The following is a 22,154-nucleotide window of genomic DNA, read 5'->3' on the forward strand; positions in this document are numbered from 1 at the left end:
AGGCATACCCCGCGTTAATGCACACAATGCACAATAACTAAATACAGGCATACCCCGCGTTAATGCACACAATGCACAATAACTAAATACAGGCATACCCCGCGTTAATGCACACACAATGCACAATAACTAAATACAGGCATACCCCGCGTTAATGCACACAATGCACAATAACTAAATACAGGCATACCCCGCGTTAATGCACACAATGCACAATAACTAAATACAGGCATACCCCGCGTTAATGCACACAATGCACATAACTAAATACAGGCATACCCCGCGTTAATGCACACAATGCACAATAACTAAATACAGGCATACCCCGCGTTAATGCACACAATGCACAATAACTAAATACAGGCATACCCCGCGTTAATGCACACAATGCACAATAACTAAATACAGGCATACCCCGCGTTAATGCACACAATGCACAATAACTAAATACAGGCATACCCCGCGTTAATGCACACAATGCACAATAACTAAATACAGGCATACCCCGCGTTAATGCACACAATGCACAATAACTAAATACAGGCATACCCCGCGTTAATGCACACAATGCACAATAACTAAATACAGGCATACCCCGCGTTAATGCACACAATGCACAATAACTAAATACAGGCATACCCCGCGTTAATGCACACAATGCACAATAACTAAATACAGGCATACCCCGCGTTAATGCACACAATGCACAATAACCTAAATACAGGCATACCCGCGTTAATGCACACAATGCACAATAACTAAATACAGGCATACCCCGCGTTAATGCACACAATGCACAATAACTAAATACAGGCATACCCCGCGTTAATGCACACAATGCACAATAACTAAATACAGGCATACCCCGCGTTAATGCACACAATGCACAATAACTAAATACAGGCATACCCCGCGTTAATGCACACAATGCACAATAACTAAATACAGGCATACCCCGCGTTAATGCACACAATGCACAATAACTAAATACAGGCATACCCGCGTTAATGCACACAATGCACAATAACTAAATACAGGCATACCCCGCGTTAATGCACACAATGCACAATAACTAAATACAGGCATACCCCGCGTTAATGCACACAATGCACAATAACTAAATACAGGCATACCCCGCGTTAATGCACACAATGCACAATAACTAAATACAGGCATACCCCGCGTTAATGCACACAATGCACAATAACTAAATACAGGCATACCCCGCGTTAATGCACACAATGCACAATAACTAAATACAGGCATACCCCGCGTTAATGCACACAATGCACAATAACTAAATACAGGCATACCCCGCGTTAATGCACACAATGCACAATAACTAAATACAGGCATACCCCGCGTTAATGCACACAATGCACAATAACTAAATACAGGCATACCCCGCGTTAATGCACACAATGCACAATAACTAAATACAGGCATACCCCGCGTTAATGCACACAATGCACAATAACTAAATACAGGCATACCCCGCGTTAATGCACACAATGCACAATAACTAAATACAGGCATACCCCGCGTTAATGCACACAATGCACAATAACTAAATACAGGCATACCCCGCGTTAATGCACACAATGCACAATAACTAAATACAGGCATACCCCGCGTTAATGCACACAATGCACAATAACTAAATACAGGCATACCCCGCGTTAATGCACACAATGCACAATAACTAAATACAGGCATACCCCGCGTTAATGCACACAATGCACAATAACTAAATACAGGCATACCCCGCGTTAATGCACACAATGCACAATAACTAAATACAGGCATACCCCGCGTTAATGCACACAATGCACAATAACTAATACAGGCATACCCCGCGTTAATGCACACAATGCACAATAACTAAATACAGGCATACCCCGCGTTAATGCACACAATGCACAATAACTAAATACAGGCATACCCCGCGTTAATGCACACAATGCACAATAACTAAATACAGGCATACCCCGCGTTAATGCACACAATGCACAATAACTAAATACAGGCATACCCCGCGTTAATGCACACAATGCACAATAACTAAATACAGGCATACCCCGCGTTAATGCACACAATGCACAATAACTAAATACAGGCATACCCCGCGTTAATGCACACAATGCACAATAACTAAATACAGGCATACCCCGCGTTAATGCACACAATGCACAATAACTAAATACAGGCATACCCCGCGTTAATGCACACAATGCACAATAACTAAATACAGGCATACCCCGCGTTAATGCACACAATGCACAATAACTAAATACAGGCATACCCCGCGTTAATGCACACAATGCACAATAACTAAATACAGGCATACCCGCGTTAATGCACACAATGCACAATAACTAAATACAGGCATACCCCGCGTTAATGCACACAATGCACAATAACTAAATACAGGCATACCCCGCGTTAATGCACACAATGCACAATAACTAAATACAGGCATACCCCGCGTTAATGCACACAATGCACAATAACTAAATACAGGCATACCCCGCGTTAATGCACACAATGCACAATAACTAAATACAGGCATACCCCGCGTTAATGCACACAATGCACAATAACTAAATACAGGCATACCCCGCGTTAATGCACACAATGCACAATAACTAAATACAGGCATACCCCGCGTTAATGCACACAATGCACAATAACTAAATACAGGCATACCCGCGTTAATGCACACAATGCACAATAACTAAATACAGGCATACCCCGCGTTAATGCACACAATGCACAATAACTAAATACAGGCATACCCCGCGTTAATGCACACAATGCACAATAACTAAATACAGGCATACCCCGCGTTAATGCACACAATGCACAATAACTAAATACAGGCATACCCCGCGTTAATGCACACAATGCACAATAACTAAATACAGGCATACCCCGCGTTAATGCACACAATGCACAATAACTAAATACAGGCATACCCCGCGTTAATGCACACAATGCACAATAACTAAATACAGGCATACCCCGCGTTAATGCACACAATGCACAATAACTAAATACAGGCATACCCCGCGTTAATGCACACAATGCACAATAACTAAATACAGGCATACCCCGCGTTAATGCACACAATGCACAATAACTAAATACAGGCATACCCGCGTTAATGCACACAATGCACAATAACTAAATACAGGCATACCCCGCGTTAATGCACACAATGCACAATAACTAAATACAGGCATACCCCGCGTTAATAGCACACAATGCACAATAACTAAATACAGGCATACCCCGCGTTAATGCACACAATGCACAATAACTAAATACAGGCATACCCCGCGTTAATGCACACAATGCACAATAACTAAATACAGGCATACCCCGCGTTAATGCACACAATGCACAATAACTAAATACAGGCATACCCCGCGTTAATGCACACAATGCACAATAACTAAATACAGGCATACCCCGCGTTAATGCACACAATGCACAATAACTAAATACAGGCATACCCCGCGTTAATGCACACAATGCACAATAACTAAATACAGGCATACCCCGCGTTAATGCACACAATGCACAATAACTAAATACAGGCATACCCCGCGTTAATGCACACAATGCACAATAACTAAATACAGGCATACCCCGCGTTAATGCACACAATGCACAATAACTAAATACAGGCATACCCCGCGTTAATGCACACAATGCACAATAACTAAATACAGGCATACCCCGCGTTAATGCACACAATGCACAATAACTAAATACAGGCATACCCCGCGTTAATGCACACAATGCACAATAACTAAATACAGGCATACCCCGCGTTAATGCACACAATGCACAATAACTAAATACAGGCATACCCCGCGTTAATGCACACAATGCACAATAACTAAATACAGGCATACCCCGCGTTAATGCACACAATGCACAATAACTAAATACAGGCATACCCCGCGTTAATGCACACAATGCACAATAACTAAATACAGGCATACCCCGCGTAATGCACAATGCACAATAACTAAATACAGGCATACCCCGCGTTAATGCACACAATGCACAATAACTAAATACAGGCATACCCCGCGTTAATGCACACAATGCACAATAACTAAATACAGGCATACCCCGCGTTAATGCACACAATGCACAATAACTAAATACAGGCATACCCCGCGTTAATGCACACAATGCACAATAACTAAATACAGGCATACCCCGCGTTAATGCACACAATGCACAATAACTAAATACAGGCATACCCCGCGTTAATGCACACAATGCACAATAACTAAATACAGGCATACCCCGCGTTAATGCACACAATGCACAATAACTAAATACAGGCATACCCCGCGTTAATGCACACAATGCACAATAACTAAATACAGGCATACCCCGCGTTAATGCACACAATGCACAATAACTAAATACAGGCATACCCGCGTTAATGCACACAATGCACAATAACTAAATACAGGCATACCCCGCGTTAATGCACACAATGCACAATAACTAAATACAGGCATACCCCGCGTTAATGCACACAATGCACAATAACTAAATACAGGCATACCCCGCGTTAATGCACACAATGCACAATAACTAAATACAGGCATACCCCGCGTTAATGCACACAATGCACAATAACTAAATACAGGCATACCCCGCGTTAATGCACACAATGCACAATAACTAAATACAGGCATACCCGCGTTAATGCACACAATGCACAATAACTAAATACAGGCATACCCCGCGTTAATGCACACAATGCACAATAACTAAATACAGGCATACCCCGCGTTAATGCACACAATGCACAATAACTAAATACAGGCATACCCCGCGTTAATGCACACAATGCACAATAACTAAATACAGGCATACCCGCGTTAATGCACACAATGCACAATAACTAAATACAGGCATACCCGCGTTAATGCACACAATGCACAATAACTAAATACAGGCATACCCCGCGTTAATGCACACAATGCACAATAACTAAATACAGGCATACCCCGCGTTAATGCACACAATGCACAATAACTAAATACAGGCATACCCCGCGTTAATGCACACAATGCACAATAACTAAATACAGGCATACCCCGCGTTAATGCACACAATGCACAATAACTAAATACAGGCATACCCCGCGTTAATGCACACAATGCACAATAACTAAATACAGGCATACCCCGCGTTAATGCACACAATGCACAATAACTAAATACAGGCATACCCCGCGTTAATGCACACAATGCACAATAACTAAATACAGGCATACCCCGCGTTAATGCACACAATGCACAATAACTAAATACAGGCATACCCCGCGTTAATGCACACAATGCACAATAACTAAATACAGGCATACCCCGCGTTAATGCACACAATGCACAATAACTAAATACAGGCATACCCCGCGTTAATGCACACAATGCACAATAACTAAATACAGGCATACCCCGCGTTCAATGCACACAATGCACAATAACTAAATACAGGCATACCCCGCGTTAATGCACACAATGCACAATAACTAAATACAGGCATACCCCGCGTTAATGCACACAATGCACAATAACTAAATACAGGCATACCCCGCGTTAATGCACACAATGCACAATAACTAAATACAGGCATACCCGCGTTAATGCACACAATGCACAATACTAAATACAGGCATACCCCGCGTTAATGCACACAATGCACAATAACTAAATACAGGCATACCCCGCGTTAATGCACACAATGCACAATAACTAAATACAGGCATACCCCGCGTTAATGCACACAATGCACAATAACTAAATACAGGCATACCCCGCGTTAATGCACACAATGCACAATAACTAAATACAGGCATACCCCGCGTTAATGCACACAATGCACAATAACTAAATACAGGCATACCCCGCGTTAATGCACACAATGCACAATAACTAAATACAGGCATACCCCGCGTTAATGCACACAATGCACAATAACTAAATACAGGCATACCCCGCGTTAATGCACACAATGCACAATAACTAAATACAGGCATACCCCGCGTTAATGCACACAATGCACAATAACTAAATACAGGCATACCCCGCGTTAATGCACACAATGCACAATAACTAAATACAGGCATACCCCGCGTTAATGCACACAATGCACAATAACTAAATACAGGCATACCCCGCGTTAATGCACACAATGCACAATAACTAAATACAGGCATACCCCGCGTTAATGCACACAATGCACAATAACTAAATACAGGCATACCCCGCGTTAATGCACACAATGCACAATAACTAAATACAGGCATACCCCGCGTTAATGCACACAATGCACAATAACTAAATACAGGCATACCCCGCGTTAATGCACACAATGCACAATAACTAAATACAGGCATACCCCGCGTTAATGCACACAATGCACAATAACTAAATACAGGCATACCCCGCGTTAATGCACACAATGCACAATAACTAAATACAGGCATACCCCGCGTTAATGCACACAATGCACAATAACTAAATACAGGCATACCCCGCGTTAATGCACACAATGCACAATAACTAAATACAGGCATACCCCGCGTTAATGCACACAATGCACAATAACTAAATACAGGCATACCCCGCGTTAATGCACACAATGCACAATAACTAAATACAGGCATACCCCGCGTTAATGCACACAATGCACAATAACTAAATACAGGCATACCCCGCGTTAATGCACACAATGCACAATAACTAAATACAGGCATACCCCGCGTTAATGCACACAATGCACAATAACTAAATACAGGCATACCCGCGTTAATGCACACAATGCACAATAACTAAATACAGGCATACCCCGCGTTAATGCACACAATGCACAATAACTAAATACAGGCATACCCCGCGTTAATGCACACAATGCACAATAACTAAATACAGGCATACCCCGCGTTAATGCACACAATGCACAATAACTAAATACAGGCATACCCCGCGTTAATGCACACAATGCACAATAACTAAATACAGGCATACCCCGCGTTAATGCACACAATGCACAATAACTAAATACAGGCATACCCCGCGTTAATGCACACAATGCACAATAACTAAATACAGGCATACCCCGCGTTAATGCACACAATGCACAATAACTAAATACAGGCATACCCCGCGTTAATGCACACAATGCACAATAACTAAATACAGGCATACCCCGCGTTAATGCACACAATGCACAATAACTAAATACAGGCATACCCCGCGTTAATGCACACAATGCACAATAACTAAATACAGGCATACCCCGCGTTAATGCACACAATGCACAATAACTAAATACAGGCATACCCCGCGTTAATGCACACAATGCACAATAACTAAATACAGGCATACCCCGCGTTAATGCACACAATGCACAATAACTAAATACAGGCATACCCGCGTTAATGCACACAATGCACAATAACTAAATACAGGCATACCCGCGTTAATGCACACAATGCACAATAACTAAATACAGGCATACCCCGCGTTAATGCACACAATGCACAATAACTAAATACAGGCATACCCCGCGTTAATGCACACAATGCACAATAACTAAATACAGGCATACCCCGCGTTAATGCACACAATGCACAATAACTAAATACAGGCATACCCCGCGTTAATGCACACAATGCACAATAACTAAATACAGGCATACCCCGCGTTAATGCACACAATGCACAATAACTAAATACAGGCATACCCCGCGTTAATGCACACAATGCACAATAACTAAATACAGGCATACCCGCGTTAATGCACACAATGCACAATAACTAAATACAGGCATACCCCGCGTTAATGCACACAATGCACAATAACTAAATACAGGCATACCCCGCGTTAATGCACACAATGCACAATAACTAAATACAGGCATACCCCGCGTTAATGCACACAATGCACAATAACTAAATACAGGCATACCCCGCGTTAATGCACACAATGCACAATAACTAAATACAGGCATACCCGCGTTAATGCACACAATGCACAATAACTAAATACAGGCATACCCCGCGTTAATGCACACAATGCACAATAACTAAATACAGGCATACCCCGCGTTAATGCACACAATGCACAATAACTAAATACAGGCATACCCCGCGTTAATGCACACAATGCACAATAACTAAATACAGGCATACCCCGCGTTAATGCACACAATGCACAATAACTAAATACAGGCATACCCCGCGTTAATGCACACAATGCACAATAACTAAATACAGGCATACCCGCGTTAATGCACACAATGCACAATAACTAAATACAGGCATACCCCGCGTTAATGCACACAATGCACAATAACTAAATACAGGCATACCCCGCGTTAATGCACACAATGCACAATAACTAAATACAGGCATACCCCGCGTTAATGCACACAATGCACAATAACTAAATACAGGCATACCCCGCGTTAATGCACACAATGCACAATAACTAAATACAGGCATACCCCGCGTTAATGCACACAATGCACAATAACTAAATACAGGCATACCCCGCGTTAATGCACACAATGCACAATAACTAAATACAGGCATACCCCGCGTTAATGCACACAATGCACAATAACTAAATACAGGCATACCCCGCGTTAATGCACACAATGCACAATAACTAAATACAGGCATACCCCGCGTTAATGCACACAATGCACAATAACTAAATACAGGCATACCCCGCGTTAATGCACACAATGCACAATAACTAAATACAGGCATACCCCGCGTTAATGCACACAATGCACAATAACTAAATACAGGCATACCCCGCGTTAATGCACACAATGCACAATAACTAAATACAGGCATACCCCGCGTTAATGCACACAATGCACAATAACTAAATACAGGCATACCCCGCGTTAATGCACACAATGCACAATAACTAAATACAGGCATACCCCGCGTTAATGCACACAATGCACAATAACTAAATACAGGCATACCCGCGTTAATGCACACAATGCACAATAACTAAATACAGGCATACCCCGCGTTAATGCACACAATGCACAATAACTAAATACAGGCATACCCCGCGTTAATGCACACAATGCACAATAACTAAATACAGGCATACCCCGCGTTAATGCACACAATGCACAATAACTAAATACAGGCATACCCCGCGTTAATGCACACAATGCACAATAACTAAATACAGGCATACCCCGCGTTAATGCACACAATGCACAATAACTAAATACAGGCATACCCCGCGTTAATGCACACAATGCACAATAACTAAATACAGGCATACCCGCGTTAATGCACACAATGCACAATAACTAAATACAGGCATACCCCGCGTTAATGCACACAATGCACAATAACTAAATACAGGCATACCCGCGTTAATGCACACAATGCACAATAACTAAATACAGGCATACCCCGCGTTAATGCACACAATGCACAATAACTAAATACAGGCATACCCCGCGTTAATGCACACAATGCACAATAACTAAATACAGGCATACCCCGCGTTAATGCACACAATGCACAATAACTAAATACAGGCATACCCCGCGTTAATGCACACAATGCACAATAACTAAATACAGGCATACCCCGCGTTAATGCACACAATGCACAATAACTAAATACAGGCATACCCCGCGTTAATGCACACAATGCACAATAACTAAATACAGGCATACCCCGCGTTAATGCACACAATGCACAATAACTAAATACAGGCATACCCCGCGTTAATGCACACAATGCACAATAACTAAATACAGGCATACCCCGCGTTAATGCACACAATGCACAATAACTAAATACAGGCATACCCCGCGTTAATGCACACAATGCACAATAACTAAATACAGGCATACCCCGCGTTAATGCACACAATGCACAATAACTAAATACAGGCATACCCCGCGTTAATGCACACAATGCACAATAACTAAATACAGGCATACCCCGCGTTAATGCACACAATGCACAATAACTAAATACAGGCATACCCCGCGTTAATGCACACAATGCACAATAACTAAATACAGGCATACCCCGCGTTAATGCACACAATGCACAATAACTAAATACAGGCATACCCCGCGTTAATGCACACAATGCACAATAACTAAATACAGGCATACCCGCGTTAATGCACACAATGCACAATAACTAAATACAGGCATACCCCGCGTTAATGCACACAATGCACAATAACTAAATACAGGCATACCCCGCGTTAATGCACACAATGCACAATAACTAAATACAGGCATACCCCGCGTTAATGCACACAATGCACAATAACTAAATACAGGCATACCCCGCGTTAATGCACACAATGCACAATAACTAAATACAGGCATACCCCGCGTTAATGCACACAATGCACAATAACTAAATACAGGCATACCCCGCGTTAATGCACACAATGCACAATAACTAAATACAGGCATACCCCGCGTTAATGCACACAATGCACAATAACTAAATACAGGCATACCCCGCGTTAATGCACACAATGCACAATAACTAAATACAGGCATACCCCGCGTTAATGCACACAATGCACAATAACTAAATACAGGCATACCCCGCGTTAATGCACACAATGCACAATAACTAAATACAGGCATACCCCGCGTTAATGCACACAATGCACAATAACTAAATACAGGCATACCCCGCGTTAATGCACACAATGCACAATAACTAAATACAGGCATACCCCGCGTTAATGCACACAATGCACAATAACTAAATACAGGCATACCCCGCGTTAATGCACACAATGCACAATAACTAAATACAGGCATACCCCGCGTTAATGCACACAATGCACAATAACTAAATACAGGCATACCCCGCGTTAATGCACACAATGCACAATAACTAAATACAGGCATACCCCGCGTTAATGCACACAATGCACAATAACTAAATACAGGCATACCCCGCGTTAATGCACACAATGCACAATAACTAAATACAGGCATACCCCGCGTTAATGCACACAATGCACAATAACTAAATACAGGCATACCCCGCGTTAATGCACACAATGCACAATAACTAAATACAGGCATACCCCGCGTTAATGCACACAATGCACAATAACTAAATACAGGCATACCCCGCGTTAATGCACACAATGCACAATAACTAAATACAGGCATACCCCGCGTTAATGCACACAATGCACAATAACTAAATACAGGCATACCCCGCGTTAATGCACACAATGCACAATAACTAAATACAGGCATACCCCGCGTTAATGCACACAATGCACAATAACTAAATACAGGCATACCCCGCGTTAATGCACACAATGCACAATAACTAAATACAGGCATACCCCGCGTTAATGCACACAATGCACAATAACTAAATACAGGCATACCCCGCGTTAATGCACACAATGCACAATAACTAAATACAGGCATACCCCGCGTTAATGCACACAATGCACAATAACTAAATACAGGCATACCCCGCGTTAATGCACACAATGCACAATAACTAAATACAGGCATACCCCGCGTTAATGCACACAATGCACAATAACTAAATACAGGCATACCCCGCGTTAATGCACACAATGCACAATAACTAAATACAGGCATACCCCGCGTTAATGCACACAATGCACAATAACTAAATACAGGCATACCCCGCGTTAATGCACACAATGCACAATAACTAAATACAGGCATACCCCGCGTTAATGCACACAATGCACAATAACTAAATACAGGCATACCCCGCGTTAATGCACACAATGCACAATAACTAAATACAGGCATACCCCGCGTTAATGCACACAATGCACAATAACTAAATACAGGCATACCCCGCGTTAATGCACACAATGCACAATAACTAAATACAGGCATACCCCGCGTTAATGCACACAATGCACAATAACTAAATACAGGCATACCCCGCGTTAATGCACACAATGCACAATAACTAAATACAGGCATACCCCGCGTTAATGCACACAATGCACAATAACTAAATACAGGCATACCCCGCGTTAATGCACACAATGCACAATAACTAAATACAGGCATACCCCGCGTTAATGCACACAATGCACAATAACTAAATACAGGCATACCCCGCGTTAATGCACACAATGCACAATAACTAAATACAGGCATACCCCGCGTTAATGCACACAATGCACAATAACTAAATACAGGCATACCCCGCGTTAATGCACACAATGCACAATAACTAAATACAGGCATACCCCGCGTTAATGCACACAATGCACAATAACTAAATACAGGCATACCCCGCGTTAATGCACACAATGCACAATAACTAAATACAGGCATACCCCGCGTTAATGCACACAATGCACAATAACTAAATACAGGCATACCCCGCGTTAATGCACACAATGCACAATAACTAAATACAGGCATACCCCGCGTTAATGCACACAATGCACAATAACTAAATACAGGCATACCCCGCGTTAATGCACACAATGCACAATAACTAAATACAGGCATACCCCGCGTTAATGCACACAATGCACAATAACTAAATACAGGCATACCCCGCGTTAATGCACACAATGCACAATAACTAAATACAGGCATACCCCGCGTTAATGCACACAATGCACAATAACTAAATACAGGCATACCCCGCGTTAATGCACACAATGCACAATAACTAAATACAGGCATACCCCGCGTTAATGCACACAATGCACAATAACTAAATACAGGCATACCCCGCGTTAATGCACACAATGCACAATAACTAAATACAGGCATACCCCGCGTTAATGCACACAATGCACAATAACTAAATACAGGCATACCCCGCGTTAATGCACACAATGCACAATAACTAAATACAGGCATACCCCGCGTTAATGCACACAATGCACAATAACTAAATACAGGCATACCCCGCGTTAATGCACACAATGCACAATAACTAAATACAGGCATACCCCGCGTTAATGCACACAATGCACAATAACTAAATACAGGCATACCCCGCGTTAATGCACACAATGCACAATAACTAAATACAGGCATACCCCGCGTTAATGCACACAATGCACAATAACTAAATACAGGCATACCCCGCGTTAATGCACACAATGCACAATAACTAAATACAGGCATACCCCGCGTTAATGCACACAATGCACAATAACTAAATACAGGCATACCCCGCGTTAATGCACACAATGCACAATAACTAAATACAGGCATACCCCGCGTTAATGCACACAATGCACAATAACTAAATACAGGCATACCCCGCGTTAATGCACACAATGCACAATAACTAAATACAGGCATACCCCGCGTTAATGCACACAATGCACAATAACTAAACACAGGCATACCCCGCGTTAATGCACACAATGCACAATAACTAAACACAGGCATACCCCGCGTTAATGCACACAATGCACAATAACTAAACACAGGCATACCCCGCGTTAATGCACACAATGCACAATAACTAAACACAGGCATACCCCGCGTTAATGCACACAATGCACAATAACTAAACACAGGCATACCCCGCGTTAATGCACACAATGCACAATAACTAAACACAGGCATACCCCGCGTTAATGCACACAATGCACAATAACTAAACACAGGCATACCCCGCGTTAATGCACACAATGCACAATAACTAAACACAGGCATACCCCGCGTTAATGCACACAATGCACAATAACTAAACACAGGCATACCCCGCGTTAATGCACACAATGCACAATAACTAAACACAGGCATACCCCGCGTTAATGCACACAATGCACAATAACTAAACACAGGCATACCCCGCGTTAATGCACACAATGCACAATAACTAAACACAGGCATACCCCGCGTTAATGCACACAATGCACAATAACTAAACACAGGCATACCCCGCGTTAATGCACACAATGCACAATAACTAAACACAGGCATACCCCGCGTTAATGCACACAATGCACAATAACTAAACACAGGCATACCCCGCGTTAATGCACACAATGCACAATAACTAAACACAGGCATACCCCGCGTTAATGCACACAATGCACAATAACTAAATAAAGTAAACTCACAACTGCCCTGAATGGAGGGCGGTGCCGGAGGGCGGTGCCGGAGGGCGGTGCCGGAGGGCGGTGCCGGAGGGCGGTGCCGGAGGGCGGTGCCGGAGAGAGGTGCCGGAGAGAGGTGCCGGAGGGCGGTGCCGGAGGGCGGTGCCGGAGGGCGGTGCCGGAGAGAGGTGCCGGAGGGCGGTGCCGGAGAGCGGTGCCGGAGGGCGGTGCCGGAGGGCGGTGCCGGAGGGCGGTGCCGGAGGGCGGTGCCGGAGGGCGGTGCCGGAGGGCGGTGCCGGAGGGCTCCCCTTATCAGCTCGGTGCTGAAGAAGTTAAAGGTCCGGACCCGATCCGCTCGCTCACGCTGTGTAGGAACCCTCACTCTCACAAGCAGCACTCTCGCCAGCTGGAAGTCCACGTAGCAGCCTCACGGGACCTCTACGCGTTTCGCATGTAGTGCTTCGTCTGGTACATACATACACACACACACACACACACACACACACACACACACACACACACACACATACATACATACATCTCAGAAGAAACATTTCGATACGAGCATTGGCGGCAGGTTCTGATCCATATTTCATATATAATGTATAACCTTGTTCACCTAATGTACCCATGTATTTGTACCTAATGTTCCCGTGTATATGTTCCCGTGTATTTGTTCCAGTGTATTTGTTCCCGTGTATATGTTCCCGTGTATATGTTCCCGTGTATATGTTCCCGTGTATATGTACCCGTGTATTTGTTCCCGTGTATGTGTTCCCGTGTATGTGTTCCCGTGTATGTGTTCCCGTGTATGTGTTCCCGTGTATGTGTACCCGTGTATTTGTACCCGTGTATTTGTACCCGTGTATATGTTCCCGTGTATATGTTCCCGTGTATATGTCCCCGTGTATATGTCCCCGTGTATATGTCCCCGTGTATATGTCCCCGTGTATATGTCCCCGTGTATATGTTCCCGTGTATATGTTCCCGTGTATATGTTCCCGTGTATTTGTACCCGTGTATATGTACCCGTGTATATGTACCCGTGTATATGTACCCGTGTATATGTTCCCGTGTATATGTTCCCGTGTATATGTTCCCGTGTATTTGTCATCGTAACTCATTTTATAAATAAATATTCTGACCTTTTCCCCGGCAGGTCCCGGGGAGGTGATATTTGGGGAGCTGTGCGTGCCGGCGCCTGGCCCCCCCTTGGACGGAGTCGGGGTGCTCGCGTTGGTCCGGGGCCTGCTGACCTGTAGCCGCCCAGACCTCCTGACCTGTGACCTGTCCATCCCCAGCCAGGTACCGGGGTTACTTGGTGTGTTGAAGCGATAGAGCAGAATAGCCAGCGCCCACTCCTCACTCCCCACTCCTCACTCCCCACTCCTCACTCCCCACTCCTCACTCCCCACTCCTCACTCCCCACTCCTCACTCCCCACTCCTCACTCCCCACTCCTCACTCTCCACTCCTCACTCTCCACTCCTCACTCTCCACTCACTCTCCACTCCTCACTCCCCACTCCCCACTCCTCACTCCTCACTCTCCACTCCTCACTCTCCACTCCTCACTCTCCACTCCCCACTCCCCATTCTCCACTCCTCACTCTCCACTCCCCACTCCTCACTCCCCACTCCTCACTCCTCACTCTCCATTCCTCACTCCCCACTCCTCACTCCCCACTCCTCACTCCTCACTTTGTTTCTGGCTATTCCGGGCGGTACACATATCGGGGGGATGGGTGGGGGGAGGGAGGATAGGGCTGTGCTTTTTTGGGGTTCCTGCGCATTTTGTCTTCTCTTGTCCTCAGAGGCGGTCACTGCTGGACATTCTTCTCCCCCCTGTGGCCTCTCTGTGTGAGGACCCGGCACATAGTAAATGCAGCTTCCAAGGTGAGTGACCCCCAAGGAGGCGGGGGCTAGCATGGGGGGAGGCGGGGCCAAATGGAGAGGCGGAGCTAGGTGGCACTCGCTGATTCGCTGTTCCCTCCCCGCAGTGCTCTGCCTCTGGCTGCAGCGTATCCGTGAGCAGATCTCTGGGATCCTGCGGATCCGGGGAACGTGGCTGCTGTCAGAAGATGGGGATACCGTGCGTCATGTGACCCAGCTACTCTGGAGCGGGGCAGAAATGGCGGTAATGCCTTATTCCTGCTGTCCTGTGCACCACCGCTCCCCCCCCGTGATCTGACCTGTATCTCTCCGTCCCGTCCCCCCATATGATGGTATCCAACCTGTTATGTTCCTCTGTCGTTGCCCCCAGGTGGAGGGTTTGTCCAGCCTCGTCTCCAGTTGCTTCCAGCACTTCCTGCACATTCACCGCACGGAGTGTCAGCTCTTGGGGTTAGCGGAGGGGCCTCTGCTCCAGGACATGCTGCAGAGGATCACCGAGACCTCCTGGCAGACCAAACCCAGATACACCCCACTCTGCGCTCTGCTGCCCTTCCTGGGGTCCGAGAGGGTAAGAGCTGGGGGTGGGGGGAGGGAGCAGTGGGTGGAGGGACAGCGAGGAGGGACACAGGACGCATACAGTAATGTAATGGGATGTGTCTGTTTCTGTACTTTTCCCATCATACTGTAAGTCTCTGTATGTGTAAGCTTTGCTGGCAGTGAGTGTGTATACTCTGTATGAAGCTGGCAGGCTGCAGTAAGTGACATTCTGTACGATGCTGACAGGCTGCAGGAAGTGACATTCTGTATGATGCTGACAGGCTGCAGTAAGTGACATTCTGTATGATGCTGACAGGCTGCAGTAAGTGACATTCTGTATGATGCTGACAGGCTGCAGTAAGTGACACTGTATGATGCTGACAGGCTGCAGTAAGTGACTCTGTATGATGCTGGCAGGCTGCAGTAAGTGACATTCTGTATGATGCTGACAGGCTGCAGGAAGTGACATTCTGTATGATGCTGACAGGCTGCAGTAAGTGACATTCTGTATGATGCTGACAGGCTGCAGGAAGTGACATTCTGTATGAAGCTGACAGGCTGCAGTAAGTGACATTCTGTATGATGCTGACAGGCTGCAGTAAGTGACATTCTGTATGATGCTGACAGGCTGCAGTAAGTGACACTGTATGATGCTGACAGGCTGCAGTAAGTGACACTGTATGATGCTGACAGGCTGCAGTAAGTGACACTGTATGATGCTGACAGGCTGCTGTAAGTGACACTGTATGATGCTGACAGGCTGCAGTAAGTGACACTGTATGATGCTGACAGGCTGCAGTAAGTGACACTGTATGATGCTGACAGGCTGCAGTAAGTGACATTCTGTATGATGCTGACAGGCTGCAGTAAGTGACATTCTGTATGATGCTGACAGGCTGCAGTAAGTGACACTGTAGGATGCTGACAGGCTGCAGTAAGTGACATTCTGTATGATGCTGACAGGCTGCAGTAAGTGACACTGTAGGATGCTGACAGGCTGCAGTAAGTGACACTGTATGATGCTGACAGGCTGCAGTAAGTGACATTCTGTATGATGCTGACAGGCTGCAGTAAGTGACATTCTGTATGATGCTGACAGGCTGCAGTAAGTGACACTGTAGGATGCTGACAGGCTGCAGTAAGTGACACTGTAGGATGCTGACAGGCTGCAGTAAGTGACACTGTATGATGCTGACAGGCTGCAGTAAGTGACACTGTATGATGCTGACAGGCTGCAGTAAGTGACACTGTATGATGCTGACAGGCTGCAGTAAGTGACATTCTGTAGGATACTGACAGGCTGCAGTAAGTGACACTGTATGATGCTGACAGGCTGCAGTAAGTGACATTCTGTATGATGCTGACAGGCTGCAGTAAGTGACATTCTGTAGGATGCTGACAGGCTGCAGTAAGTGACATTCTGTATGATGCTGACAGGCTGCAGTAAGTGACACTGTATGATGCTGACAGGCTGCAGTAAGTGACACTGTAGGATACTGACAGGCTGCAGTAAGTGACACTGTATGATGCTGACAGGCTGCAGTAAGTGACATTCTGTATGATGCTGACAGACTGCAGTAAGTGACACTGTATGATGCTGACAGGCTGCAGTAAGTGACATTCTGTATGATGCTGACAGGCTGCAGTAAGTGACACTGTAGGATGCTGACAGGCTGCAGTAAGTGACACTGTAGGATGCTGACAGGCTGCAGTAAGTGACGCTCTGTCCATGTGACGCTGACAGTAAGTGACACTCTTCTCATTCTGTGTTTCTGGCTCCAGGTCCTCCGCCTGTACCCTCAACTCCCCGCACACCTGTTCCTCTGCCTCTCCACAAACTACCTGTACCCCCCGGCCTCTGAGACGTACCGCACCCTCCTCACTCAGCAGCGGGAGGAGTGGTCTCGGGAGGGGCCGCTGGACGAGGAGAAGCTGGCAGAACGCTGGGCGGTCACCTGGCTCACCCCGCTGTGCGAGGCGCTAAGCTCCGCCGACCGCTCCCTGCAGAGTAACGCTGCTGCTCACCTCCTCCCCGCCACCCTACGCGGCTTCCCACAATCCTCTGCTCTGCTGGCGCAGCGGCTCGGCGGCGCGAGCCCCTCGCAGCTGCACGGGTGGGTGAGCCTCCTGCACGGGCTCAAGCTGGCAGGCCGAGTGGCCGGACACGGGGCGGAGAGGCTGCGGCTGTGCTTGGATTGCGCCAACGACGGCGTGCGCCTGAGCGCCCTGAGCTTCCTGTGCTGCAGCCCGCGGAGCAGCCTGGCGCTCTCCCCCCGGGAGCTGGCTCTGCTCAGGGAGTTCCTGCCCTATAACCTGGGCTGTGACAGTCCTGGGTTCCGGCAGCAGCTGCAAGCGTCGCTCCGCAAGGCACTGGAGAGGCTGCGAGATGGCGCTCTGGCTGCACTGCGCAGGGGGCGGAGCCAGGAGGAGGTGCTTTCCCAGGCAGTCGGTGAGAACTCCCAGTTTACAGCACGTAGTCCCAATAATAATGATTACTATGTGACGAAGTCCCCGTCATATTTAGTGCTTTCCTGTTGAAGTACACAGACCACTTATATTTATGGGGGCCTACAAGATGTCACCGCCATCTTAAATGGGGCCTGCACAAAATGCATTTGTTTTTTTAAAGCACCAGTTCTGGCCACCCCCTTTTTTTTTTATTACCAGGAAGGAAAGCAAGGGGTCCCGGAGCTGAACCGCCCTAAATTCAGCTTCACGGACCCCCTGGTTCCTGAGATCAGTGCCCGGTGAAGGTCGCACCGATGCATTCTGGTATTTAAATGCCCTGTGTCATGCAGCCCGTGGGAAAGTTTGCAGCTTCCTGTAGTCCAGGACTGGGCAACTACGGTCCTCGAGGGCCACCAACAGGTCAGGTTTTCAGGATATCCCTGCACAGGTGGGGGTGGAAGACTGAGTTACTGATTGAGCCACCTGTGCTGAAGCAGGGATCTCCTGATCACCTGTTGATGCCCCTTGAGGACTGGACTTGCCCCACCCCTCACCCCACCGCTGTATTCCCTGGAGGGGGAGGGAGAGGGGGAATCTGCATCATGCTTTCTTCAGCGGCAAATATCCGGGACGCCACGTTCTGTAATAACGAAACATTGGGCGCAGTGTTGAACGCGGGGCCTGGTCACATGATCACAATGACCGCTTCCCCCACTCAGATTTCGCGGAGTGGCTGCTGCAGCTGAGTGTCTCCTCGCTGTCCCCCGCGGGGAACTACCAGCGTCGCCGCAGCGGCCTGCTCACCCTGTGCTCCGTGCTGGAGACCTACACCGACTGCTGGACCCCCCACAGGAAGAAAGGACAGCCCCCTCGTAAGTCCGGCACAAGGGGCACAGGGCCCCCCAAGAATAGTTACCCCCAGAGGGAGGGCAAGGCCGAAAACTTCTCCCCCCACCACAACTACCTGCCCCATATCTCTAGGTGGAGACCCCCCCCCCCCCTTTGGTTCCTGGGGAGACCCCGATGCTAGTATGTTTTTTAATAGCTGACCAGGGCTACTTTGTATCATTTCATTCTTGGTTTAGGAGCTTGCTATCTAATTTCTGCATCTTTCGCATAGCGAGATTATACAGCACCCACCCCCCACTTCAAAGGCCAGTTTTAGCATTACAAGGGCACCCCTTTTTTGTTCTTTTTTTTATGGAGGTCCGACAAAGTTATGTGGGGGGTGGAGGCTCGGGACCCCCGGTCAGTCCCCAAACTCTGCTCGTAGCCATAACCGTCCTATCACGTTACAGAGGATGCGTCTGCACTGCTGAGCTGGGCAAGGCAGAGAGGATGCTGGGACTTCTTCTCCGCACCTAACATGCAGGCGCTGCTGGGGTGCGTGCAGGACAGCACTAACGAGGTAACCGCATCGGCACATAACGAAGGTAACCCCTTCAGTGCCAAGGAGCTTGTGAGTCACCAACCTCACATAGTTCTGCCTATCACACCAATAAAGAAGCAGCGCTCCCCGTAACGCGATATATACGCAGCGCTCCCCGTAACGCGATATATACGCAGCGCTCCCCGTAACGCGATATATACGCAGCGCTCCCCGTAACGCGATATATACGCAGCGCTCCCTGTAACGCGATATATACGCAGCGCCCCCTGTAACGCGATATATACGCAGCGCTCCCTGTAACGCGATATATACGCAGCGCTCCCCGTAACGCGATATATACGCAGCGCTCCCCGTAACGCGATATATACGCAGCGCTCCCCGTAACGCGATATATACGCAGCGCTCCCCGTAACGCGATATACACGCAGCGCTCCCCGTAACGCGATATATACGCAGCGCTCCCCGTAACGCGATATATACGCAGCGCTCCCCGTAACGCGATATATACGCAGCGCTCCCCGTAACGCGATATATACGCAGCGCTCCCTGTAACGCGATATATACGCAGCGCTCCCTGTAATGCGATATATACGCAGCGCTGCCCATAACGTGGAATACACACAGAGCTCCCCGTAACGCAGAATATATACGCAGCGCTCCCTGTAACGCGATATATACGCAGCGCTCCCTGTAAAGCGATATATACGCATCGCTTCCCTTAACGCGATATATACGCAGCGCTCCCTGTAACGCGATATATATACGCAGCGCTCCCCGTAACGCGATATATACGCAGCGCTCCCCGTAACGCGATATATATACGCAGCGCTCCCCGTAACGCGATATATATACGCAGCGCTCCCCGTAACGCGATATATACGCAGCGCTCCCCGTAACGCGATATATACGCAGCTGTCATGGAACAGGAATACCCCTGTCTGCACTTCTGTTTCACCCCCCCCCCCCTGTCCTTGCAGCCCTGCTTGTCAGCCTTCTTAGTGGCAGCTGTATGTGTTTGGTTCTATACACAAACCCACTGCTTGTGTGATAATACAGAGCCATTTCCTCTCTCCCAGGAGCTTGCTGTACTAAAGATGCAACATTATTGCTACATGTTGTAGCTTCCCCAGGCACTCCTGTGAGTTGCCATGGCAGCCCCAGCTTCTCTCTAAAATGGGCTGGTCTGCTTTCTCCCCCTCAGCTCTGCCCACAGATGGTCTGTCCCCAGACTATCTTACCACCCAGCATACTTTGCCACTTCCTTTTCTACCACACCACTGGATAAGTGAGTACCTGGCTGTAAACCCTGAATGGTGCTACAGAATTATCTTTTCACCTCCCTTTACTACTAAGCACATACAGAGATTTAGACCTACACCTCTACACAATAAACTGTATTTCCCTGCTTTCTCCAAAGTAAAGTAAGAAAAGAAACAGACCTTGTCGTGCTTGGAAAAGAGGGCGAGTTGGCACTATCTGAGCTAAGTCATAACCACGTGACCCTCTGGCTTCCAGAATAGCAGCGCTCCCCGTAACGCGATATATACGCAGCGCTCCCCGTAACGCAGAATATATATGCATCGCTCCCCTTAACGCGATATATACGCAGCGTTCCCTGTAACACGATATATACGCAGCGCTCCCCGTAACGCGATATATACGCAGCGCTCCCCGTAACGCGATATATACGCAACGCTCCCCGTAACGCGATATATACGCAGCGCTCCCCGTAACGCGATATATATGC

General features: G+C 46.8%; 1 protein-coding gene across 4 annotated transcripts in view; it reads left to right on the top strand.

Annotated features, from left to right (window-relative positions):
- Positions 1-22,154, top strand: part of LOC142464879 (tRNA (32-2'-O)-methyltransferase regulator THADA-like) — an 89,045-nt gene that overhangs the window by 50,315 nt on the left and 16,576 nt on the right. For all 4 annotated transcript variants that reach the window (XM_075568513.1, XM_075568511.1, XM_075568512.1 and 1 more), the window contains exons 8-14: positions 15,301-15,446; positions 15,954-16,035; positions 16,140-16,276; positions 16,403-16,600; positions 18,352-19,018; positions 19,737-19,889; positions 20,316-20,425. In XM_075568513.1, coding sequence (XP_075424628.1) covers positions 15,301-15,446; positions 15,954-16,035; positions 16,140-16,276; positions 16,403-16,600; positions 18,352-19,018; positions 19,737-19,889; positions 20,316-20,425 — 1,493 coding nt within the window. The remainder of the gene's footprint in view (positions 1-15,300; positions 15,447-15,953; positions 16,036-16,139; positions 16,277-16,402; positions 16,601-18,351; positions 19,019-19,736; positions 19,890-20,315; positions 20,426-22,154) is intronic.

This window comes from Ascaphus truei, chromosome 13, assembly GCF_040206685.1.
Source record: "Ascaphus truei isolate aAscTru1 chromosome 13, aAscTru1.hap1, whole genome shotgun sequence".
In the NCBI taxonomy this organism is placed as follows: Eukaryota; Metazoa; Chordata; class Amphibia; order Anura; family Ascaphidae; genus Ascaphus; species Ascaphus truei.